This window comes from Acanthochromis polyacanthus, chromosome 6, assembly GCF_021347895.1.
Source record: "Acanthochromis polyacanthus isolate Apoly-LR-REF ecotype Palm Island chromosome 6, KAUST_Apoly_ChrSc, whole genome shotgun sequence".
NCBI classification, from domain to species: Eukaryota; Metazoa; Chordata; class Actinopteri; family Pomacentridae; genus Acanthochromis; species Acanthochromis polyacanthus.
The window spans coordinates 11,696,036-11,723,870 of record NC_067118.1 but is presented as its reverse complement, the minus strand read 5'-3'; the positions used below and the strand labels follow the sequence as shown (position 1 = coordinate 11,723,870).

Below are 27,835 nucleotides of genomic sequence, written 5' to 3'. Positions count from 1 at the left end.
AATGATCAATAAATGCAAACTATACTTATGACAATCTATGAAGGGTACAACATGTATGGATCTCACCTATTTTTTCATCTACATGACACAACTGTAATTTAGGGTCAGATATTGAGTATAAGTATTTAAAACAAGCCAAAACTGCAGCTAAGGATTACTGTTACATATTAATATATCTTTTTAAAATGTTAGATTTATTATTAAAATGTTAGATACAATGTTAGAAAACTGTAATAAAATATTACTTTTTTGGTTCAAAACCGAAAGATTTAAGGATATACATCGCAAAAAGCAATACTACATAACTTTTTAATGAGCAGATGCTGTTTCACTGAGCTCAAAAACATTGACATTTTGTGTCAGAAATAGAAAAAAGATCAATAAATCTCGATAACGAAGGACACAACTGATGTGCACCTCACATTTTGTGATTATTCAGGTCATTGTGTGGTATTAAAATCACTGTTTGAACTTCTTAAACTAAGAGGAATCTTTAATTTATACTTGTTCTGTGCCCATATATCTCAATTTTCATGTAAGTGATGCACAGATTGCAACACAAAGCTTCTGTTTTCACTGTGAAATGTTTCCCTCATCCAGTACAAGTTCCTGTTAAATTGAAATAAATTGCAATCTTCTTTAAGGCTTTTTTTCCGACAGAGGTTGTTGTGGTAATTTTCCTTCAGAGGAGGCATCATGTTGTGTTCCAGTGAATGACAGTGTTGTAACACACAGTTGTGGCTTGTTTTAGCAGTGAGCTCACCCAGCCGGAGTGCGTCAGGAGGGTGGCATTTCTGATAATCGCTGTTTGATGCTGAACATGCTCGCTGGCGAACTGACAGGTTATTATATGTGGAGCAGGGATGGAAAACAGAGCGCTGTTCTGCATATTAAAAATTCAACAGTTGTCATGTCGGGCTCTTACTTCACGATGACGCGTACAGGGAAGTTCTCCATCGTAATTCTGACCAAATATTCTATAATTATGTCTAATTTTCTAGCTGGATTTTCAAAGTAATTACGAGTTTTGCATATTAATTACCTCCGCCAAGGAGGTTATGTGACACCCGGCGTTTGTGTGTCCGTCTGTTTGTCTGTCTGTTAGCAAGATAACTCAAAAACGCCTGGGCAGATTCAGATGAAATTTTGAGGGGATGTAGACTATGGTAAGAGGAAGAGCTGATTTAATTTTGGTGGCAATCCAGAAAGGATCCTGGATTCTGGATCACTTTGAATTTTTTAGTATGTGGTCCAAAATATGACAAAAACATCATAGGTTAGTATGTCGTCCAACAAATTGGAACAAGGTGTCCAGAGAGCTCAACAGGTTAAGAAGGTGATTCATAAACAGAACTGTGTCAGAGACACAGTTTTGATTCCAGCTCATGATCCTTTACTGCATGGGTTTCCTGTTTTCCTTGGCGGAGGTCTGCACTCTCTGAGTGCTTTTCTAGTTCCATTTGTAAAACTAGAATGTCATATGTTCAATATTTATATTTTGATTGCTTTACCATAAATGAGATGGTTGTGACTAAGGTGGTAGAGCAGGTTGTCTGCTAACGTCTACACAATGTTGATGATTCAATCTCTTGCCAATCTACATGTCATATTTTTTGTAGTTTTTGCATATTTTTGAATTTTTGCAAAGGCTATGTGCTAAAATGGTTCTCATATAGTAACAAAATGACATAGTATGTAGTGAATCCACCATCATATGTCCTTAATTTTTAAATTCTGTCCTCATCTTTCCAATTGGACAACAAAAAGTTAACATAGAAGTTTGTTCACAATAATTTTTGTCTATATATTATATTTCTGTCTGTGTGACTCAGTATTTGGTAAAAATGACTGAAAATGTCATACCAGGTGACATTTGTATAGCCAACTCTTGATATTTCAGATGTAAACTGGTGAACAGGTTATACATACTATACGTGGATACGATATGTGGCACATGGATGGAAAATTGAACTCTATTCTACATATTACTCATAATTTGAGGTCAGCTAAGGTTGAAATGTAATTTAATGAGAGAATAAAGTCTTCATGGGCATATAAAAAGTACTTTGTACCCTATACGTAGAGAAGGAGTTGATGAACTCCACCATGAATGTGTTCATTTTTGCCATTTCAATTTTTTGTGCACAGTTTGAAGCCATGACCTGTTGAAAAGTAAGTAAATCAACAGAACATTCTGGGAAAATGTTGGAGTGGAGTGAGATTGACAACACTACAACAAAATGGGTATCAGTGAATATCGGTGAACATTTCTGCAGTTTGATGGGCAGGTTGAAGGTGTCATTTTGGTGGGTGTATGTTGAACTTAGAATCTCAGGAAGCGGATACTCTGTTTCTCCGAACCAAATGCTCTTTCTCCTCTTATACTTCATTTATTTAATTTCTGCACGAAGACTCGAGCAGCTTCAGGAAACAGCGTTTTGCTTATTAAGTTGCTTTCTAGGGCTGCACAGTGTCATAGTGGTTAGCACTTTCACCTTGCAGCAAGAAGATCCCTGGTTCGTGTCCTGGCTTTCCCGGGATCTTTCTGCATGGAGTTTGCATGTTCTCCCTGTGCATGCATGGCTTTTCTCCGGGCACTCCGGCTTCCTCTCACAGTCCAAAAATATGCTGAGGTTAATTGATAACTCTAAATTGTCCGTAGGTGTGAATGTGAGTATGATTGTCTGTCTGTATATGTCGCCCTGCCACAGACTGGCGACCTGTCCAGGGTGTCCCCTGCCTTCACCCGAGTCAGCTGAGATAGGCTCCAGCACCCCCCGCGACCCTAGTGAGGATAAAGCGGTGTATAGAGAATGGATGGATTGATAGCTTTAGTCGCAATAACCATTTTGACAAAATATTCTCTCATTTTTTATTTCTCTCTTTCATCTCTAGCTTAAAAACTTTCTTTCCACCATTGCAACAAAACAATAAAAAATTCACACAGAAACAGAAAAACAGTAAAAATGATCACAAATTGAATAATTCTGGCCATTTTGACCAAGCATTCTCCAAGTTTGTCATATTTTCTGGTGGAATTTTCATTTACACTAAATATTTACTGTATTATTTCCAGTTGTAAAACTATAAAATTTCATATTCAATATTAATATTTAGGTTACTTCATTAACTGATATTTAGCTTCTTCTACACTAATGTGAATCCACCTTAGTTTCCCTTTCTATCCTTAGTTTCTTAAGTTCTCTCCTCAACTTTCCAATAAAACAGTAAAAAGTTATTAACTTTTATCCAGCAAAAACAACAAAAATGATCAAAGATTGAACTAGAAAAGCACTCAGAGCGCAGTACTCCGTCAAGGCTGCTCAGTTGACGTATCATTTCTGACGGATGAAATATTTAATAAAAAATTACCTTGCACTGAGCACAGGCATGTGTTATGCATTTGCATGCTATGTATGAATACCAAATTGCATGTAAATTACTCTTATAAAGGTCTGTTGATCAGTTCATTACTTTTTGCAAGCCTTTGTTTTGCTAGTGTTAAAATATCCATTCACTCCATGCTTTTATTTTGAAGGCATATTTTTAATGCTATAGGGTTTTATTTTGTAACTTTCCAGCGGCACAGGAAGTGGTTATCTAAGAAGCGGTTCCTTGACATGACAAAGACGCTGCCGAAAAGTTCGAAAATTCGTGTAAACATGAAAGAAAACGGTTCCATGCTGTTGCTGTCCTTGCATGATTTCCAGTGGATAAATCAGAATGATTTTGTAGTAGGACTGCAATCATATGATCGTCGGCAGGTAACTAACTCAGTTTTCACGTCATGGTTACAGTGACGCTGTGCTGGCACCTATATCTCACAATGGGAAATCTTTAAAAAAATCAGTGGATCCAGATTATAAGCCACATCAGTGACATAATCTAATTAGTTGGTCTTTGTGTCATTTCTGACCGTCCCTGAAAATTTCATCCAAATCTGTTGGTCCGTTTCTGAGTAATGTTTCACACAGACAGACAGATTCACAGATTCACAGACAAACGTATGCCGATCATCACATAACTCCGCCATTCCTTGGCGGTGTAATGAACAAAACAAATAGGCTGTCAGCACACTTTCAGTAAGGGTAAAGTTTGAAGCTGTTTGAATGACAATATCTCATGTACTATTAATGATAAAAGATTGGATTTTTTGCACTTTTTTCTCATATCAATAATTCAGAATCTGTAATATTGGACAAATGGATTAAAAAATCATTCCATCTCAAAAAGTCTTTTTTTTTTTTTTTAGTTTCTGCTCAAATCCTCTCTATTTGCTTGAGTTTTTAGAGCATAAAACATAAACATTTCTAAAGATATTTGTCAAATTTTAGATTGACATACAAATGACTTTCCGAATTTAATAATAAGTAATTACAATACATTTAATTCAGCACATTTTTTTACACACTGAAATTTGAGGCTGTTTGATGTCCATCCATCCATTCTCTATACACTGCTTTATCCTCACTAGGGTCACGGGGGGGTGCTGAGTCTATCCCAGCTGACTCGGGGGAAGGCAGGGGACACCCTGGACAGGTCGCCAGTCTGTGGCAGGGCTACATATACAGACAAACAATCACACCTACGGGCAATTTAGAGTAATCAATTAACCTCAGTATAGTTTTGGACTGTGGGAGGAAGCCGGAGAAAAGCCATGCATGCACAGGGAGAACATGCAATCTCCATGCAGAAAGATCCCAGGCAGGGATTTGAACTGGGGATCTTCTTGCTGCAAGGCAAAAGTGCTAACCACTACTCCGCTGTGCAGCCCCTGTTTGACAGACAAGATCTCAGAAACTATTATAGATACAAGCCTGAAATTTTCACTGCTATTTCTCATCATGTTGATTCATATTGTGCAGTACTAGACATGTAGATCCAACAGTCTCTGATTATAGGTGGGTTAAAATACAAAACAAATTTAAGCTAACTCTTTTTTAGCCCACATTAATGCAGAATCAACCTGTGATATTTTCTGAACCACATGTCACAACACAAAACTAAAACTACAGAATACATTTTAATAACAAATATTCTGTCAAAAATGAAAAGGAAAGTTGTTTTTGGTTAAAATTCATAACTGATCGAGCAGGTAAGACAAGCTGCACCACAAAAACAGAAATATTGCGAGATAGTCTAATCCAAGTAGAACAGAAATCCATTTAAAAATGAAAAATCATTTTTGAAGTTACGCACAGATAGAGTTTAAAATATTCATAGTTCATGGGAGAAAAGCTTCAAACAGTTCAGAGATGGTTGAGTAAAATGTCCCTGATAATTAGAGATTAAATAATGAGTACAATACCTTTACTATCTTCATTAAACCATAAATCCCAAGACTTCCTCAAGTCCGTATCCATATAAAATGATTAGTCAATCCACATACAGTGGTGGAAAAAGTTTTTTGAAACTGTAAAGAATTTAGTTTTGCTAGTTTTTCTTTTAAACAATAAACAAAACAAATATCATTTGTGTTTGTTTGTTTGTCTGTGTAATGCAGCCACACCTTTTGAAACACAAAAAAGATTTTTCCGCAAATATTTCATGATATTTGAGATTGTATAAAATTATGAGAGAATGTCTCTGAGTTTCTGCCACTAGTATCAATATAAGAATATGTCTGAGTTAAAAATAAATATGGACCAACTGTCTGAGCCGTCTGCCTCGGTTTGACCCAATCACAGGAGATGGGACGTCTGTAATCATGAGTCTGTCAGACTGATGCAACTGATTGCAAACATACAGTTCCATTTCTCCCATCAGCCTCAAGTGTATTTTGACTATCTTGACTGTCCTGGGCTTATAAGTAAGTGGACTAAATCCTATTTTGTTGTCACCAATCTTTCCAGACCTCTGAGCTTAAAGAAAATTCAGACATGGACCTTTAAGTAATAACTTTGAGAACTCCCAGTAAATCCAGCGCACCATTTATACAGCCATAAAACAGAGCCCTACCTGTATATTTCTGGTTCTGATATCAAACCTGATCAGTAATTGACACTCTGAGCTGAGGAGTCATTTGTCATAGAGAACAACTTTACCCTGATTCAGCACCTGGAAGATCTGGAGCCTCATTTATAAAACATTGCGTAGGATCCATACTAAAAGTTTGCGTACGCCGAAAATCTGAAATGGGCGTATGCCCTGATTTATAAAACTGCGTAAGCACAGCTGCACGCAATTTCTTAATAAATCACACACCAGCTGGAAGATTGCACAGTTGGATCCACCTCACATTCCGTCCACAACACACCCACATTTTACCATGAATGGTCAATGCAAAGTAACTCATGAATGTATCTGTATATAAATAAGCTGCTCATCCACGGCATTTTACGCAGCGCCGGCCTGCAGTCTTTTCCCCACACTGCTCTGCGTCAGGATGAATGAATCATGTGTTGACCCAGGCCACCGTGCCACTAAATTTGTTATGATCATGTCCGACGTACAAATAATTTGTACATTGATTGAATGTACATTTTTTCGGTTCATTTTCATTCAGAGCCCTTACAGCAACATGAGTGCAGTCAGTTACGCCGATTACATTTGGAAAACCGGACATCGCTGCAAATTGCCATTTAATGTTGGCCTGTTCACCCACAGTGAAAGGAAACCTGATGTATTGACTGGTCATGTTTATAATGTCATCCAAAACAGCTGGCATTATTGCGCTGAGGGATGGTTGTGATATCCCCGACCTAAAGGACATCATTTAACTGTATATCAGACCCAGATAGGATTTAGACAACAAATGTAACCTCATATATTCTTCATATAAAACACATATCTGTCGACCAATTCCCGCTGGAAGGAGCCGGTGTCGCCAGAAACCCCCGAGTCGTCAGTTCCTGTGTCTGTACCGGGATGGCGTGGTTTCGGCGGGTCGGTCTGTCTAAGACGGCCCAGTTCAGCACATAGATCCAAGAGTACTGCTCTAGGGAATCTGAATCGGCTTATTAGCTAGTCATCGTCATGGGCCAGGAAATCCCCGTCATCCCTAAAATCTCTCTCCATTGTTAACGTGATCTTCCGGCATTGTGCCACATTACGCACGGCTGTCACCCGCTATTTATCCGCTTGATCAGCGATTGGACTGATTGTCACATGCCTTTTCCAAATTAGTAATCAATCAGTGCCACTCACCACTCTATATCATTTGAAGATGGAAGTTTGATATATGAACATAGTTCTGCAAATACAGTCGTAGGCCGAATGGCCCACTATATGAACATCGACAACAATGAGGGTTTATGATTATCCGGCTCTACAAGTCTAATATGTGATAACAATAAAGGTTTGAGATCAATCTGGTTTCAATTCACCACTTCACCCTCCGGCACTGCCGTTCCCTCTGTCTCCAAAATGTGCGTAAGCAAGCATCAAAGTTAGCGCACCGGTGCGCACATTCTCACGCCAAGTTTGTTTTTAGAAATCACAACGTACACAGCGTACGCCACTTTCTACGCAAAGGTTGTGATTTACGTCACTTCCTAGCCCTGTTTTGTGCATAAGCAAGCATCAAGCATCAAGGTTGGCGCACCGGTGCGCACATTCTCACGCCAAGTATGTTTTTATAAATCACAACCTTTGCGTAGAAAGTGGCATACGCCACTTTCTAGCCCTGTTTTGTGCGTACGCAAGATTTATATATGAGGCCCCTGGAGTATACTGTAGGTTAGAAAACAGGAATACGGCTAGAAACTCATAAATCTCTCCTCCTGTTTTTCTCCCAGAGGGATGGAGGCTTAATATAGTGCAGCTGCAAACCGCGCCCAGAACAGCAGCTCATATGATGCAGCTCTCTCACAAAGTCCATTTAAAGCAATATTCATCCGGTGTTGGCTGTTTTCAATCACAGGCATCTTGATGGAAACTCTGATAAATGGCTCATCACTGGAGTAAAACCAGATATTACAAACCTGCATGTGGCCACGTTGATTTTTAAACAGCTCAGGGAACTTAAGCTGACATAAATCAACATTACTGTAATTTATCTTATTAAGTTCAGGTTTACACTGCAGCGTATTTGCCTGTAGCCACTGACAGCTACAGTCATGTAAACACACACAAATGCAAACTCAGAAATACAGAAAATGAGGAGTTAAGAAAGCAGATGTGCAGAACTTTGTGTTAATGTGCCAACTGGAAGACGTCTTGTGATTTCTAGGAGGTTGTGCTGCACCAATTAGAGCTGCTGTCAGTTATAAGAGACCCATTAAGCCAGTTTCAGCATCAGGCCAAAACACACAAACACAAACATGAAAGAGAATTATTCATAGTGCACCTCTCTTCTTCTTCTTCTTCTTTTTACCCCTCCTTCTCTTTTATTAAACTTTGATTTGTCTCTTAGCGACATTCATTGTATAACACTCTTCATTTTTAATGCTCATTGTGCTGATGAAACGTAATGATAATGAGCGCTAGGCTGTGTGTGTTTACTGTAAATAGGTGCATGCATATTAAGTTTGAGGGTGTGCTCAGTGTGTGTGTGTGTGTGTGTGTGTGTGTGTGTGTGTGTGTGTGTGTGTGTGTGTGTGTGTGTGTGTGTGTGTGTGTGTGTGTGTGTGTGTGTGTGTGTGTGTGTGCTCCTCCCTGTTAATAAGCCAAGGTGTTAGCATTAGCTTGCGGGTTGGTGCAGGATACTACAGGGATAGCAGCGCCTCTCTGCTTCCTCTCTCATGCTGTTAGGCCTGAGGCTTTCTAACTTGAACATCCTCACTCCTCTTTAATCTCACCCTCTCACTTCACCAACTTGTCTTTCTTAGAATACTTTTCTTTAACTTTGTTTTGTCTCCTGAAAATAGATGTTGCAGTAGCTTGTGCACAAGTGGTGGTATGGCCTCACAGGAAGGCATTTGCAGATGAAATGCGCAACATAGCACAAGTCATTGGTGGTCATTTCAGTACAAAAGCACCCTTTGCTTGCTGCTTCACCCCACAAAAGAATGCTACTGTGATTTGCAAGACCGTTTGCAGCTGAGAAAGAATTGTATCATATGAGGGTCAGAAACAAGAAGCTGTTTGCTATAAAACCTAATATCACCAAGCACAAAAACTCAAATGTTTGAAGCAATTAAAGAAACAAGGAGATTACAGCTTTGTTTTTGACCACTGAAGATCAAATTTGTCTTTGAACTGTTGCTCCACTAATGTTAGTGACCTGAACTTCACCATCTGACTTCTATCGGCTTCCTAAACTTGCATTGTTGCTATGTTCAGAATGATGAAAAGGTCATACATGCATGTGAAGAACTATCTGGAGACTCAAGATGTAACCTTATTCCAGACATTAGTGTACCAAGTTTGTTGAAGTTAAACAAGACTATGTTGAAAAGTAATGCAATTACAGTCCTGTGACGTTTTCTGGTCAAGCTGAGAATTTCTTGAAGTAGATGCTGTGCTAGCTGCCTGTGCACAGGATACATTTTATTTGGGCTGTTTGGCAACAGAGGTGGGACTGCTGAGGTAGTTTTGTTTACAAGAAGGATGAAATATGCAACATATCACAAGTCATTGGTAGTCATTTCATACAAAAACACACATGGTTTGCTGCCTTGCTGTAGAAAGCATGGTTTATGGATGAAAATGTGTCCTACAAGGATATTTAATAAATAAAAGTTTCAGTATCACCCTAAAACCCCACAGCACCAGGTGGAAGAAGCAGCCAAATGTAGCTTTGAATGGTTCCTCTTCCACCTTACGACACCATCTGACTTCCATCTGTTTTGAAAACTTAGGTAGTCGCCCTTTTCAGATTGATCAAAAGGTCATGAATGCAATTTAAGGACTATATGGGGACTCAAGATGTGACCTTCTTCTGAATACTCTTGAACCAAGTAAATTGAAGTTAAAGGAGACTATGTTGAGCTTGCTGTTTTGCCTTACAAAGCGAAGCTGTTTAATTCACAGGACTGTTTGTGGCTGAAATACTAGTAATGTGCTTTTCTGTGTTTGTGGCAGTGAGGTGGCAGTCTAATCACACCCTGCGCTTGTGCATAATGGTAAATGAGTTGTTACCACTCAAGTGAAAGTGACGTTGAAATGTGTATATTTGCAATAATTGCAGAAATGGTTGCTAGTTGAAAGATGTTCATTATGTTGTTTATTATAGTAGGATAACGTTGTTTTTTATACTGATAAATCAGTAAAGAAAGGATGCTCCATGAACCGGGACGAGGAGGCCTACACCCTCTCACATACCTGGGATTCCATCCTCCGGAGACCACTGAACGGCGGGGGGCGTGGCCGGTTTGACAGATTCTGACAGATCTGTCAAACCGGTCACCTAATAAAAAGGACATGTCAGTTGAAAAATGTCAGTAAGGTAAAACCATCCTTTCTTTACTGATTTGTCGGTATAAAAAGCAACGTTATCCTACTAGAAATGGTTGCTGCTTATGGTCATCCAGAAAATATGTACAAAAACCAACAAAGGGAGTCCATCACTTTTCTTGTTTCTTTTGTGTTATAATGCAGACGCAGCATTGGATCATTCTCCTGTAGATTAATTCGCTTTTACTGAGGAGGAAATATTTAAGTTTTGAGTGGAGAAAATCAGCTCTTGTTTGAGATACAGAAGCAAAGAAAAGGAAAAAAATGTATCAATATCTAATATCACACTAATCTCAGAAAGTGGCCACTTTATTTCTCTCTTTTCTATTTTTTTTTCTTGCATATAGATCTTTTTGTCTTGATTTTCATCCTGTCTCTTTCTTTCACATTTTTTTTCGCTGCATGTGCAACTGTCATGTTAATTTTTCTCACTTCTATGTGCATCTCTGTGTACATAAATTCACAAACATGTTACCAGTGTTTTCATGCTGTTTGATCTGACTCCTTTTTTTCTTCTTCTTTCCTCTTGCCCTAAAACTTGGTGTTTATTTTACACTATTTCTGTCAGTCGCTTCATTATTCATTAACATTTTCAGTCTCTTTGTTCCTCCTCTGCTTCTTTTTCATCTTCCTGTTGTTTTTTTTCTATCTCTATACAGTATGTTCTCTTCTCCATGACTTCCTTTTCCTCTCCTCCTCTTTTAATCATGTCTTTTTCATCCACAATAATTCTGCCTCATTATATTCACCTTACTAAGGAGATTTTGGAAGTTAGCCTGCAGTCGGTCTCTTTCTTTTGGTCTCAGTTGGATGGAGACTCATTACACGAACCCAAATATCTGTTTAACCCAGTTGGGGCATTGGCAGACACTTACACAGATGACACTTTTTTAAAAATTATTCCCTGTTTTTCTTTCTTTCTAAGTCAGCTGGCTTTCTTTCACCTTTTCCTCTCTCATGTTTTGTTTATGGGCTGCACAATGGTGTAGTGTTTAGCACTTTTGACTTGCAGCAAGAAGATCCCTGGTTCAAAGCCCGGGGTGGGCCTGGGATCTTTCTGCATGGAGTTTGCATGTTCTCCCTGTGCATGTGTGGATTTTCTTTGGGCACTCCAGCTTCCTCCCACAGTCCAAAAATATGCTAAGGTTAATTGGATACTCTAAATTGCCCGTAGGTGTGAATGCGAGTTTGATTGTTTTTCTATATATGTAGCCCTGCGACAGACTGGCGACCTGTCCAGGGTGTCCCCTGCCTTTGCCCGAGTCAGCTGGGATAGGTTCCAGCACCCCCCGCGAGTCGCGACCCTAGTTAGAATAAAGCGGCGTATAGAGAATGGATGGATGTTTCTTTTACATCCAATGTCCAGAGGGCTTAAAATATGAAGAAAATTTAACTGGTTCAAAAGTTATGTTCTTTTAATCTAACTTGCATGACTGAAAATTGCTCCTGGCTGTGTCAAAAGATTAACAGAAATGGCCAGTTGTTCCAAGCCTTAAGTTCTGTCAGTAATAATATAACCTTTACATACTAATATGACTTTAACTATTATTTTGTTCTGTCATGTAATTTTTATTTTATTTTTTTATAAATTTGTGATCTTGTTGGGTTTTGTTTATTTTTTTTGTTAATTGGTTATTTGATTAACTCTTTAAATCCCTAAGGCCCCATCCACATGAAGACAAAACGCTTAACAGTTTCAAAAACAATCGTCATAAAGACGAAGGTGTCTCAGAAAATGTGTGCGTCTACATGAATGCACTCGATATGCATGGAAACGCTGTAAAACACATGCCAGACCTCTAGGGGCGCTGTAACGATATGACAGAAACATGCGCAAACAGAAGAAAAAACAGTGGGTATGCGCACTTGCGGCAAAAGTTGTAAACAGAGACCAAGCTGGGAAGTAAATAAAGTGCTGTAATGTGTCCTCAATAATTGTTTGTTCAACTCGTTGGTGATTGAGAAGAAGGAGATTTTGCTGCAACAGGGATAGTAGGGTCACTAAGCTTCGTTGCCACGTGTGGCGCATGCGTGTCAATGAAGATACGAAACTATGACGCAAGCATATCTGAAAAGTAGCGGATAGCCAGTAAACACGGAGCTGCATATACAGCGTTTCAAAATCTTTCCACTCTGGAACCTAGTTTCAAAAATGATCTGTCAGGCCCCCAAAATGCCGTCTTCGTGTGGATGACACACAGATTCGGCAAGAAACTTATGCGTTTAGACCTCGTTTTGTCTTCGTGTGGATGGGGCCTAAATCCATGTTTAAATGGTGTATTATCTTCACAACAGTTCCCAAAATGACACAAAGAGTTGTCAGATTTTTAACTTTCAGATGGGCCTTGAACTACACTTTAAAGATCAAAGTTTTTAAATTGTAATAGCTCTTCAAAATCACTTTATTCTACGGGTCTTAATGAAAATTTTAGAAAAAAAATACAGCTATAAAAACAAGAAAATTCTGTATTCTTTGGCGTAACCATGAAGCCAATAGTGACTCAGCTGTGACCAACAGTCACATAAAATTCAACGTATTTTTTCTGTAATTACACAGAGCAGATAGAAGACAATTAGTGGAAACAATTAAAAATGCAAGTCGCAAAATATCTATACTACATGGAGCTGATATTTTTTTCCCAGTATTGGTAATACCTGTGGGCACTTCAAAAAAATGGCGTACAATTTGAGTCCATTTATTATTATTTTTTTGGAAAATAACGAATCAAATGAGAAAGCTGTAATGGTTTTTATTATTTATAACATCAAAACTGCACAGAATACGTTTCTGAGTTCTCTCAAATCCAGCCATGGTTGTGCTGTTTTCAAATGGTTGATAATACTTTGTTTTCCCAAACTTAGATTACTGGCAAATCCTAATTCAAGAAAGTTCATCCGACAGCGCCAACTCTGCTCACCAAAAGTGGCCCACTAGGCGGCTTGCATTCCACGCACGGCTCCAAGCCAGCGAGCTGAGCTTCTTACCCATTTAAAGTTTGAGAATAGGTTGAGATCGTTTTGGCCCCAAAACCTCGAGTCATTCGCTTTATCAGATAAAACTGCAAGACTCTGAGTGGCAGCTATTCTGAGGGAAACTTTGGAGGGAACCAGCTACTAGATGGTTTGATTAGCCTTTTGCCCCTGTACCCAGGTCGAACAACCGATTTGTCCACTAGATGTGATTTTCCCACACGGCAACGCACCACATCTGAAAATGGCACGGATGGTGGGCGGACACTAGTGGGCCACAACATTGTCACATGACAGCGCTCGAGCAACAGTGGGCCACTACGTGGTGACGTGACAGCGCTTTCTGCTTGATAGTCTGGGAGATGAGTCAGATAAACACAGCGGCTTGGCCACAAATTTTCCTTTTTGTTTTGAAAAAACTTCAGTGAAAAATATTTCTGAAAGCATTTGAGGTGAGAAATAAGCTGTGCAGTAGCTGAATCTGTCCTTGGTTTAGTTCACTGACAGATAGTTAGTGATAGTTTCTGCATTTATTGTTCAAGTAGTTATCAGTAATACAGTGAAAATGAGAGGAAATGTGAACATTTACTTTTGCAAGTCGAGTTCGGTGTGTGTCCCTAAATTTTCTGCTTGCGCTCCTAAGATTTTAAGTTAGAGGCCACTGTGCTCCCAGAAAAAACAGTTAGTCTGGAGCCCTGGGACCACTACGAGCCTCCACAAGAGTGTCTTCTAGCTTCGTCCTGTCCAACAATAGTACACCATCTTACGGGTCCTACCTTAGTGAATACTATACATAAGACTTCCATTACATTACTGCAATACCCATCAGTGCAATCCTCATTCACATTGCACCACAGTATCAGTGGTGCACGAACAACATACACATTCATTCTTTTTTAAATTATGCAGCCTCTTAACAAACATTTGTCATTGTCATTAACTTCATTCACTGTCCTTATTGTCACTGCAGCCAAGCAGCAACCATCCTTCTCTGCAGCTTGTAATACTTTACGTTGCAAGTATATAGATGACAATATATTCAATTTTTCATGAACAGTCCCACCCCATGTCTCCAATTAGGTGGTCATGTTACTAACCACGCCTGACGTATGTCAGCGGGGTTACTGCATTCGCTTCGGTATGTGGCTGGCTGGCTGGCTGGCTGGATAAGTATGTATGTATGTGGGTGGGTATGTCCGGTCAGATATCTCTGCAAGTGCTGAAGTCAGGATAATCAAACTTGGCACTGAAGATCAGTCTAAGGTCCCCTGCTCAGTTGTGGAGTTAGAGGTCAGCAGATCAAGTAGAAAGGGATATACGTAGGATGATCAAAATTGATACAGAGTATCATGCATGGGCATGGTTCTGCCCTCTACTGGGGGCTCGTCTAGTTCAGTATCATTTCACAACAGAAGGTCTTGGTCATTTTCTCAGTTGTAGCATCTTTAACCAAAAAAGCAAAACCATCTTTCTGTTTACTTACCAGGTTCGCATACACAAGTGTGTCGCTCCCATTGGTCGGCGCACCGGCTGTGTGATGGGCAAGGAGATGAGATGCAAGCGTTCCCAACACTACATCCAGTCTCCACTTTGACAGCTCTGGATGGGCGAGGAAGGGCAGGAGAGTCCGGTCGAACACCCAAACGAACACCCTTTAGACGGGAAAAAGTAACTTAACAATGGCATTTTTATTAATTTATTGAAACCTGTCAATCCCAGACTTATTTCTTGACTCTTTTTCATTCCATATGTGATCACATTTAAAGCCTCCATCCATCCATCCATCCATCCATCCATCCATCCATCCATCCATCCATCCATCCATCAATATTAAAAGCCATCTATCCTCACCTGTATGCATCCTTTTATCCCATTCTGAACCTCTCCGGAGCCAAGCACTCCTCCCACATGCAGATGTTTCACCTTTAAGCCATGAATCTCATTTCCCACTATCACTGTACCCTAATAGGGAGAGAAGAGAGGGGCATGTGGAGACAGAAAGGGCAAAGATTATTGTTATTAACAGCCGTATGCAAACTTAATGCCTTGACAGAGATACACAAGAAGTACTACAAATACCATTATGTGGCAGCAGAAGACCTCTACATTATTTTTTACATGAAATTGTACATTTTTTAAATGGTTTAATGGGTTATAAAAAAGTTATAATGAATAAAAAGATCATCAGCACCAAAGGGTTTTGAGTAATGTCAAAGGAGAAATTCTTTTCTTATTTCTGTTAATATTGCTGTTTTTTTCTGAACCTCTATAACTTCCATTCAGGTTATTATGGGGGTTAGGGGGAGGAAAGGGGAGGAAAAAAGGAGGGAACTAATTTACTGACTTTATAAAGAAAAGAAAACTAACTTGCAATCACTGTAGAGAAGGTCAACACATGCAAAGCAATTTTGACAGGCAACTTAGCTTGTGAGAACCATGAATACGAAACCACTGTTTCAGCAGCAGCAGAGCACACTAAAAAAGAGGATGAAATATGTCTGATAAAAGCTGCACATGTGCCAAACCCCTTTCAGGGGCAGTTAGCGTTTAATTGGCAGCTATGGCGTTTAATAATTTCATATTTTAAAATGTTTTCAGCTCCGTTTACTCAGAGTGCTACTTGATGCACTTTGAAGAGAAGCCTAGTGAACTACAGTACAGTAAAAAGATGAAAGACGTAACTTGCAGGCAGATGAGTTAAGATTTAACACATGAAAACAAAGCAAAAAATTGTTTGTTTAAACCGAGCCAAAGATGACAATAGTAGAACTGTGAAAGCGTGTGTGCTTTTTCATGTTGCTGTCACGTAATTATATACAGCTCAAACCTTGTACAAACACACAGACATCAAGCACATCATCCAGCACAATCTGACAGAATAATCCACTGGAGATTAGAAGAACTACGATTAGCAGGCTGCATCTTTGTGAGTCTGATGCTAAGGAGGGATGCAGGAAAACCCGTGCCCCAGTGGTGACCCCTGTTCGAAGTCACTTGGATCTGCCCCATTGCCACCTTGATACAAGAGATCAGTCAACTGACCTTGCTCAGTGTTTTTTATACACCATGGAGCACAACTGAATGTTGGTTGTTTGGTTGCTCTATGCAGATGTTGTCAACCAAGACATTCTGAGGATATCCTGATTAAAAGTGGACAACTAGAAGACAAACATGGACAAGGACTGAGAATAACAGGGGGTCTAATGAAAGGAGGATACATGAAACAAATGTGGGAAACTGCAGCCTCCACACTGACTAAGAAGCAGCTGGTAGCCCAGAGCTCAAACATCAGAAAGCTGGAGCTGGAAAGCCTTCAACAGAATGGGAACACTATAGAGCAGCAAGGACACACTGGGCCAACCCTGATACGGGAAAGCAGTGTCAAGCAAGTAGATGATTCCCAATCACCAGTCATGACAGGTGTGACCACTGAGGTTGAAAATTTGACAAAGACAGTGAACAACTTGGATGTGACTCCCCCAACTCCCTGACAAAGTCCCACAAGAGGAGATGCTTGCAGATGTTAACACAGCTCTACTCACTGCCACAGGTACCACCATCATGGAAACCATCCATCCATCCATCCATTATCTATATACCGCTTAATCCTCACTAGGGTCGCAGGGTTGCTGTAGCCTATCCCAGCTGACGTAGGGTGAAGACAGGGGAGGACGGGTCATCGATCTATCATAGGACTACGCATAGAGGCAAACAAGCACACTCACATTCACACCTACTGACAATTTAGAATCACCAATTAACCAAAGAGGTGGGAGAGGGAGGCAAACATTGACATATCAGTGGATGAATGGGAAGAGATAAATGAACAGCAGTGGAGAACAACTTGCTCCTTATCAAGGAGAGAACACGAGTGGAAGAACATCATAAGACTCTTTAGAACACCAGCACAGACAAAGTATCATGACTTAAAGTGTAGACTGGTTCTATTTCCCAGAAAACAGCTTACTTTAAAAGTGTAAGGCATTTCCAAGTGTAAGTAATGTTCCTGAAGGATTTGGGTATGCAGAATCCATTTTTGGAATATCAAATTCTGTGTTGTTTGTGAGTTGTTATTAAATATTCATAATGGTGGTTGTGCAAACAATAAGGCTTTATTACAACAGTAATGACCCAAGAACCACCCATTAATTCAGCAATTTTGAGTAAAATTATTCACATCCAAACAAAGACACACATATTTCAAGAAAATAATTAGACTTTTTCATTTATTGGATTTTTCAGGGTTTTGTGAAAATGTTACAAAATTGCAGCAGCGGGTCTTGGCATAAACATATACTACTGTTTTATTTTTTAAAAAGTCCACAGATGATTAGGCATTGATGATTCAATAATATTAAAACATAATCTTATTTTAAAATGAATTTCATTGATATTAAATTGTTGAATATGACACAATAAAATGCAAATTAATTTAACAAGTCAAAACTATAATTGTAATCCACGTTAGAATGCACTTCCACATAATAAAAAAACTGTAAGAAAATGATGCTATTACAACTTTTGAATTTTTTTTAACTTGCAAAAGTGGAATTTTCTTACATCAGTCCTCTACAACTTGTTCATATTTACATGTTGGACTTTGCTTGAACATTAGAATGATTTCTGGTGTGAGGACTCTTAATTGGTGGATGGCATTCTCCATTGCATCTCCTTATATGTGAAACTGAAGGGAGCGTTTTTTGATCTGTGAAGCACAAACAAGCATCACACTTGTTGTATGCAGTTGATGTGCAGTACCAGTCAAAAGTTTGGACACACCTGCTCATTCAATAGTTTTTCTTTATTTTCATGACTATTTACATCGTAGATTCTCACTGAAGGCATCAACACTATGAATGAACACATATGGAATTTTTAGTGTGTAATTATTTTTAGTGTATAGTGTTGGAGATTATGTGGAGCTAATATAGCAGACCATTTCCATATATTTTGGGGTTGCCCCTCCATTGGCAACTACTGGCATGAGCTGAAGAATTGTATGGACAAAATACTGAAGGTAGACCTTCCATGTATATTTGAAGTACTATACCCGGGGAAACAGGACATAAATTTTACAAGATTTGAGGACAACGTATTTAAACAATAATACTGATTGCAAGAAAAAAGCAATTACCAGAAAATGGATGAAGAATGAGGTACCTAGGGTTGAGGACTGGGTTGACATAATACACAATATATATGTGATGGAAAAGTTTATTTTCTCTATGAGACTGCATAGATTTAAAAGAATCTGGGAAAACTGGATGGAGCACATAAAACTGATTAGGTCTGATTTTATCTGAGATGTACATTGTGGGGAAAAACCCCTAGTCCATAGCTACAGAAGTTGGAATGTTTGTTCCTGTTTATTATATTGTACTATATATAACACAGAAAAATTTTGTTAGTTTAACCAGTCAAAATGTGTGGTGGAATGCAAAGAACAACAAAATCCTGGGCATAACGCTATTTGTGTACTTGGAAAGGTACGGTCATTCTTTAATTTGATTTAATGTAAAATAATTAGGAAATCTTTACCTTTCTTTTGTTTTCTGTTTATTTATTTATGTATTTTGGTTTTATTTTTTGACTGTCATGATTCATGTAAAGATACTGCATTTGGAGAACAGAGGGGGAGGAAAAAAGAAAAAAAACTGAGTCATGTGCCAGCTGTACGAGGAATGTATGTTCTGATGTCAATAAAAATTAAATTAAATTAAAAAAAAGAATCACCAATTAACCTCAGCATGTTTGTGGACTGTGGCAGGAAGCTGGAAAGGAAAAACATGCAAACTCCACACAGAAAAATCCCAAGCCCAGGCTGGGCAGCCAACCGGGGCTTTTGTAGCTACGAGGCGACAGCGCTAACCACCAACCACTTTTTGCAGCCCCTCATGGAAACTAGTGAACTCATTTATGGCATTGCATTGGTAATCCTGAAGGCACTTGGGTATAAAATCACAACATGCACAAACTGCCCTTCACGAAGGAGAAGGTTAGAAGCCAGTATAGCCCAGAGAGAAGTTAGCTGGCTAATAGTGGTGCAGAAGTATATTGTGAGTCTAACAAAATGTCCACAAGCAAAGCTCGAGACACTGGCAAACAAAGACTCACAGCTCTGGCTACCAGACTACACCACCAGAAGAGCAGAGGCCAAGAGAATACGGCCTGTTCTCCAAAGACCCAACCAGGATGTCCTCTCAGCTGCAAGCCAACAACAGCACACTGATCCACCCCCAAGCTGAGACTTAGAAAGACTGAAAGGACATATCGGAAAAAGAGGCAACACACAACACCAACAGCAAGTGGCTGATGGACCTAAAAGTAGACTAGAGCAACCTCCCAAAACAAGAACAGCCATCATCACAAATCCTCAAGCTTATCAGCATCAGGACCTGACATTATCAACTCGTACTGCCTAAAGAAGCAAACAGTATTCCATGATCAACTGGCAGCACCAATGAATGTGCTGCTAATAACAGGCACCCACCCAGACTGGCAAGACAATCCTGACTGTGAATGACCCCCATAAGGGTACAACACCTTCAAACTACTGATTGATAACCTGCTTCTCCACAACATGAATGGTCTTCTAAGGCATCATATCAGCTGGAGCAGGAACGAGTCATCACATCAACAAAACTAAGGAGGGAATTGGAAACAATACTGAAGGATCAAAGCATCAACTAGTCAACAGGGCCCTCACTCCATACTCTAAGACAGGCATATGGGTTCTGTAAAGTACCTTGAGACAATTTGAATTGCAATTACTGCTATATAAATAAAATTGAATTCAATTAAGATAAAGCAGACCAACCTGTGCAAAACCTGGACTAACCACAAGAAATCCTACAATGCACCGCCCTATGCATGGACACTAGAGTGCTTACCATTACGCAATAGTAATGGGGCACTGACGACCTTCATCAGAAATTCAATGCAACTGTGGAAAACAACACTGAAGGCCAAACCCAAGGCCACTGCACAAGCCACCACTGAGTGCAACATATACCATTGTGAAGCATTGTCCCTGCTGCTGTTCTACATCGGCCTCAATCCCCTCAATGTGATCTCCTCGAAGAGTGACTACGGACAAGGATTCGTAATAATAATAATAATAATAATAATAATAATAATAATAATAACTATAATAATAACTTTATTTATAAAGCACCGTTTATACAAGAATGCACCTCACAGTGCTTCACAATCATAAAATACAGATGTTAAAATCAACTAAAACATCGCTATCATAGTGAATAAATACAAAAGGAGGAAATGCAATAATAAAACACAAACAACAATACAATAGAACAAATAATAATAAAGGACCTAACTATAAGCCTTAACAAATAAAAAGGTTTTAAGCCTGGTCTTAAAAAGAGAGAGGTTATCAGCCTCTCAAACTGAAGGTGGGAGCTGGTTCCACAAGAAAGGAGCCTGGTAGCTGAAGGCTCTGCCTCCCATTCTATTTTTTAAAATTCTAGGAACCTCCAATAAGCCAGAATGCTGGGAACGAAGTTTTCTGCAGGGATGGTATGGGGTTATCAGGTCTTTAATGTATGATGGGGGTAGGTCATTAAGCGCTTTGTATGTGAGAAGAATTTTGAATTCAACTCTGGATTTTACAGGGAGCCAATGAAGAGACGCCAATATGGGAGAAACATGATCTCTTCTGCTAGAAGTGGAGCAATTGACCTGAAGGCCAGCACAAAGGCTCTGATATTAAAGGATAGAGATCATGGGCATAATGAGACACACGACTGAAAAGACCAGTCCACCACAACCAGCTATACGGCCAAGCAACTTGAGATATTTGTGGATGACAAGGAAGTTGTTGTGGTAGAAATGGGAATCCCAGCTGAGACTAACATGAGGATGAAGGAACATGAGAAGTGCTAAGGACTGAAGGAACAACTGAAACACCACAGTTGTTTTCTCCTTTCCTTTATCGCCTTTTACACAGATGTATTAATTTCCTATCTGAATAGAGCTGTAAACATGCACACACTACACCCCCCATGCACATATAAAACCACTCATTTTTATTCATGTATTTATTTATTTATAACAATATGTTCCACCCCTGTGTTCGAAATAAAAATAATTGGAAACCTGTGTGTGTTATAAACATTTGTATATGTGCTTGTATGAGTATTTGTCTCAGGAGTAAAAATGGAAGGTTTGTCAAGGGAGAAAAAAAGGACGAGAGAAAGTAACGGCAAGAAATGACAACATAATAACAAACAAGATTCATCCCACAATTTAAACTCAGACTTATCTTTTAGGAGGCCAAAAGTAACAGATCAAAATGTACACATATATGTCACATGTATGTGACTTTAACTCCTGAAGAAACTGTAACAAATCAATAGAGGCAAAAATGTGGTACTTTCAAGATTTCCTTAAAATCTGAACTAATTTTCTTCATTTTAGAGAGATGATCTTGCCTCTGTTCATATTTAGCGCTTCAAAATTCCAATTAGTGAGATCTCTAGTGATTAGACTGAATAATGCTTTCCATCAGAGTAGCTGCAGATTCCAAACTGCCAAATTAAATCAAAACCAAGAAACAAAGACGAGTTTTCTAATTTCACTCGGCCAATTAAGGTTATGAATCTGCTTTTGGGTAGAAAAAAAGACAGCAGAAAATTAATTGTTCATGGAAATTAAGTCCTGCTGTTTTAGTAAAGCAGATATGATGAAAGCCTTGTAATTCACTTACAGCAGGGCTTGTTGGGCAAATAGACTTTGATTATTAACTACATTTACACTATTTTATACTATTGAAGAACCTAAATTTGCTGCCATTGTCACGACTGCTCTATCATCTGCCTTTAGTAGTGAGTCCTTACTGGAGAAAATTAGAAGTCAACCAAAACAAAAACATTGAGAATATTTTGAAGTAAAAAAAGTGCAAGTTTACTTCAATAAACAATATAAATGCAAATTGAATGGGGGGTATTAAGAAGACAAAAACAGGTTATAAGTTTTTGTCTTCCCCTTTCACTTTATTATTCCATTTCATAATCCTTCAAAAAACAACTATAAATCGAGAACTGATTGAATTGAGAAAACAGAATTATCTTTGGAAGATGTAAAAGCTTTTTTCTTTAACAGACTATGAATAGTCTATTAAAGGATATGAAGATGTCAATAACCAGTTATTCATTTACCTATGTTTCTTTCTATTCATTTACCTATGTTTCTTTCAAGCAAATCTTTATTGTAGTTATTTTTGTGTCGTATTTAAAAAAAAGCTTCACTGTTTACCTATTTTTTTCCTAAGAGGTAGATCAACAAAACAATTACATGGTAGTGACATTAAGTCTGTTTACGTTAAGGTTTCTTTTAGCCTACCTGATAGAGTCCAAAGTCAAGCCTCAGCGTGGCGACGTATCGCGTCTCGCGGCCGCTGCGAACGTCTCGCAGCTCCAGCTGGAGGTCGTGCCATCGGCCGTCTGCCACTGAAACCTGATCCAGCCGCAGACGAACCGGTCTGGTCGCACCGCGGGTCACCGAGAACACCAGCTGACCATTTATCACCTGAGAGAGACACGAAGCCAAACACCAGAGGAACAAAACAAGTAAAAAAGTGTCAATCTGAAGACAAATGATGCACTACAAACTGCAAATGTATGATTTTAGATGCGTGTTTGTGTGCCGGAGAGTGAAATTAAATATCTTGACTGCATTCCTGCCTAGATTCTGCTGACAACGCAAACATGCACAACATATATATTTTAAGGACAATACCAGAATTTTTGTAAGTTTAGTCTCATATAGAGGCTAATAATTTAGTAAAACACTAAACAAATGTGGCATGAGTATAAGTCTCATCATCGGTTTATGTCACAAGGTGAGATTTGACTTAAAATGTACAGCACTTGAAAGAATAAGATTAAATTGTTTATAGCATCAAACTGCAATAAGATGTTGCGACCTATATATAACCATGCATATAGCTCTTATCATTTGGCAATGATAAAAGGAAAGTAAAAGGAACAAACCCAGTTTATTATCTTAAACATGTTAAAAATAAATAAAAAGGCACTAACACAGGATCAACATTCTAATTTTGCAAAAACAATCAAGTTTGAGAAATTAGTTTTTTGAAGCTCCAATGAGCCTTTTTGTGATTTGAAAAGCAACTGTGTGAACATAAATTAATTGTAAGCTCTTGGGTTATCATTTATATAAACATTATCATCTGTTAGACTTCAGTTAATGATCAGCTGCGTATATGTTTAATCAGACTTAAAGAACGACATTTTTTTACATTTTCACAGTTACCATTGACCCTGCTATAGTACTGTACGATATGTCCTGTTGTACAATGAGAGTCAAAAATGGAGTTCTGAGGTTCTTTGGGTCGAATTATGAAGGGTAACCTTAGCTACAGGACCTTCTACAAGATGAAGTATGACTTGGAGTTTTTACATGATAGGAAAACTGTACCAAAGGGTCTAAATTCATGCAACATTATTATTTTTCTTCACCTCCACTGCAATGATTTATTCCTTTTTACACCAAATTTATCATAATGCATACAGTATTGTGTTTGTTTTATTATCTAAGGCACTTGGAATGATATCAGTATTCTCACAACAGCAGTTATCCCAACCATAGTTTCATTTTTGACATACAACATTTTCTCAAATAATTTGCGCCAATGCTAATGCTAATGGTCAAACAAACTATATTATGGGTGTTAATAGAAAAAATGATTGAATCTGTTTTGGTTGCCACCCTGGAACAACAGGCTGGTGTACTGCCCAGCCTGGGCCTGCAGCAGGGTTCCTCTTTCGCCCTGGTCCGGAACACCAGGCCGAGGTACCAGGGTGTGGAGATGGTCACATCGTTCTTCAGGTCCCACCAGAGGGCGCTGTTACCCAGGAAGCGGTGTGGGTGTGGCATCACTGAGGGGATAGGTGAGAAAAAAACCTGTAAATTACAAAATACTGCAATATCCAGAACAGTCTCAAGGTGTGGCTATTCACTGGACTCTGATGTGATTAATTAGGGGTGTGCTGGTAGCCTAGAGCTAAGATGCTAACATTGGTACAAGCAAACTTGGAAAGATACATAACTGCTGAGGCTTGTGAGCAACCTCGGTCAGGGGAAAAAAGCAATTTAAAATAAAATAATTTTCTGCACATTTACCTCATAAAAAATATCACTGTCACCATCACTGTCCTCTTTTTGCACCACAATATTATCAGTTATGCCGTTTACTTTCATTGCATAAGATGATAAAAACCAGACAGAAGCGTGTGAACTGGCCAGTTCACGAGAGCTAGAAGCCCTGTTGTCGCCACAAACTTCTGTTCCTGTACACTAAACTTGATTCTCATTTTATTTGGGGGAAATATGTTTCTATTTACATTTGTTTATATTTGTTTGTGACATATCAGAAGTATGTCTAAAGTCAACATGACTGCTCCTTTAAAATAAAACAATCATGTAATGGAAGAAGATTCATCTCTTTCAGAACTCAGAAATGAAAGAGAACTTCATGTCTAGAAACATGTTTAGAAATGGCTGCATTTTACCCCAAACCATAATGTTTCCTTAACCCAATCAAGCAATTTTATTGCTTCAACCTAACCAGGCTTCTGGCATGGACTCATCATTGTGTAAGTTTTAGCTAAACAACTGACAAAGACACTAGATCATAAATCTGCAATTTGACAAATCTTATCTCTGAGGCAGAACACCTACAGCTATTCTTCACATTTGTAGCCTTGCATAACAGAAAATAGTTGGTCTGATAAACAAGTCTGCACAATGGTAGAAAGGAGCAGATTGACATGAACTGGGTCAAATGAATTTTAAAAAAAACTACCAAATGAGATCTCTCAAAATACCCCAAAGGAAACAGCATTCCCTCATTTGAAAATAAAAGCATGCAATACCCAAAATACTTATTTAAAAAGTAAATTAGTGGCATGTCACACTTCAGGGATGTTGCTCTGTTGTACTGACAGATTCAACAAGGACAAAATGAACTTGAGAACGTTTCCTTTAAAAAGATAAAAAAAAACAGCTTTGTTTTATCCCGCGAGCACATTTCTTTCGCTGCCGATTTCCCCTCAGAGTTGGACATCTGTGTTCGCCATCAAGACATGTCAGTACATATATACAGTAAAGCTCATCTTGAATCCACCTGGACTGCAGCAAGTCCACCCATGTGTGAGGAACAATCCGGGTTCATCTCAGTTCAGTTACACTATATTGCTAAAAGTATTGGCTCACCCATCCAATAATCCGAATCAGGTGTTCCGGTCACTTCATGGCCACAGGTGTATAAATCAAGCACCTAGGCATGCACACTGCTTTTTACAAACATTTGTGAAGAATGGCTCGCTCTCAGGAGCTCAGTGAATTCCAGCGTGGAACTGTGATAGGATGCCGTCTGTGCACAAATCCAGTCGTGACATTTCCTCGCTCCTAATATTTCAGTCAGCTGTCAGCTGTATAATAAGAAAGTGGAAGTGTGTGGGAACGACAGCAACTCAGGAACCAAGTGGTCGGCCACGTAAACTGACAGAGTGGGGTCAGCGGATGCTGAGGCACATAGTGTCAAGAGGTGGCCAACATTCTGCAGAGTCAATGGCAACAGACTTCAAACTTCATGTGGCCTTCAGATTAGCTCAAGAACAGTCCTTCAGCAGAGAGCTTCATGGAATGGGTTTCCATGGCCGAGCAGCTGCATCCAAGACATACATCACAAGTGCAATGCAAAGCGTGGGATGCAGTGGTGTAAAGCATGCAGCCACTGGACTCTAGAGCAGTGGAGACGCCTTCTCTGGAGTGACCAATCGCTCTTCTCCATCTGGCAATCTGATGGACGAGTCTGTGCTTGGCGGTTGCCAAGAAAACGATACTTGTCGGACTGCATTGTGCCAAGTGTAAAGTTTGGTGAGGGGGGATTATGGTGTGGGGTTGTTTTTCAAGAGCTGGGCTTGGCCCTTATTTCCAGTGAAAGGAACTCTGAATGCTTCAGCACACCAAACACATTTTGGACAATTCCATGCTCCCAATTTTGTGGGAAGAGTTTGGAGCTGGCCCTTCCTCTTCCAACATGACTGTGCACCAGTGCACAAGCAAGGTCCATAAAAGACATGGATGACAGAGTCTGGTGTGGATGAACTTGACTGGCCTGCACAGAGTCCTGACCTCAGGACCTGAGGTGTGAATGAAAAGCACTTCTGAATGTGAACTATTGCAATGTAGTGCAGTGTTCTCTGCAAATTAACCAATATTTAAACAACAAGCAGCATATTAAGGTTAAAGTGTTATCTTGAGCCTGTTATAACTGGTAAGTTGTTAAACTGCTGAACCCCAAAACCCACTGGTGAGTTTGAAAAGCACGTAGTTTTTAAAATATATCCAAATTACACCATATATCAAAGCAGGAAACCATAAAATAGAAAGAATAACTGCATCAGCTCTCCAATGGTAATGAACTGTTTCACTGAAAAATTAACCAATGTGAGCCTAAAATGGTGATAATTCATCAGTCACTTTATTCTACATGTCTCATTTATAAATTTGTCAAAAATGAACTGTTTACTCCAACAGGATTCTGTAAAAACAAAAAAATCCTTGCCTTTGTTGATGCAACAGAGAGGCCATGGTGACTCAGCTGTGACCAAAGATTACATGACGAAAGTTCAGGTGAATTGGCAGCTGTGCTCAGATTAAAAATGCAAATAGTAACACATGCCACACATGCCAATTCCATTTTTTTTTTTGCAATTTTGTAAAATAAATAATCAAAGAAATTCCACTTTTCTCATTTATTTTGCATGATATAATTTGTTATATTGAAAAAAAATGATATTTCTGAGTTCTCTCTACTTCCAGTTGTTCTGTTTCCATATAGCTTGCAGGACTTTATTTTCCAGTGAAATGGGTCCACAGTGAGCAAACAAATAGCCAGAAACTGCTTGGAGTTCAGAGGGATAATTTCAAAACTGTAACCTGCAGCATTTTAACATTGGCAAGTTATCAACTTATTAATGAGGCATTAGTATAACAACCAGCAGCAAATAAAGGTCCCAGAAGATCACATGTGTTTGCTGCATTATGTAAAATAATGACCAGTCTGATCGCGCCGGCAGGAAAAGCACAAACTGCTAGTTATGTCACCTGTTGCAGGAAAGTGGTCTGATAGAAGTGACACTATTAAAGGTTGATCCTACTGCGGGTATACACAGAATATGAATAATTCAGCCTCTCACCATGGCTGCAGTCCTTCCCTCCGTATCCTAATGGACAGTCGCAGGAGAAAGTCTCCCAGCTCACCCTGCAGGTTCCTCCATTCTGGCAGGGGTTGGACTTACAGAAGGGCAGTTTGGCGCTGCAGCCTGCAGGAAGAAATACGGAAGTTTATTTTCAAAATAAATCACAATGATAAATCATGATGCTTTCAATTTCAGCTGCATAATCTCACCAAACGTTATCCCCACACATAATATTTAAGTGCTTACCTCAATGCACTTTTAATCACCACTGTCATCACTCT

At 39.1% G+C, this 27,835-nt stretch overlaps 1 protein-coding gene across 1 annotated transcript in view; it reads right to left on the bottom strand.

Annotated features, from left to right (window-relative positions):
* Nucleotides 1-27,835, bottom strand: part of celsr3 (cadherin, EGF LAG seven-pass G-type receptor 3) — a 238,500-nt gene that overhangs the window by 115,270 nt on the left and 95,395 nt on the right. Inside the window, 6 exon segments of the mRNA XM_051949438.1 lie at nucleotides 14,789-14,957; nucleotides 15,157-15,267; nucleotides 22,666-22,855; nucleotides 24,060-24,108; nucleotides 24,111-24,224; nucleotides 27,552-27,677. Coding sequence (XP_051805398.1) covers nucleotides 14,789-14,957; nucleotides 15,157-15,267; nucleotides 22,666-22,855; nucleotides 24,060-24,108; nucleotides 24,111-24,224; nucleotides 27,552-27,677 — 759 coding nt within the window.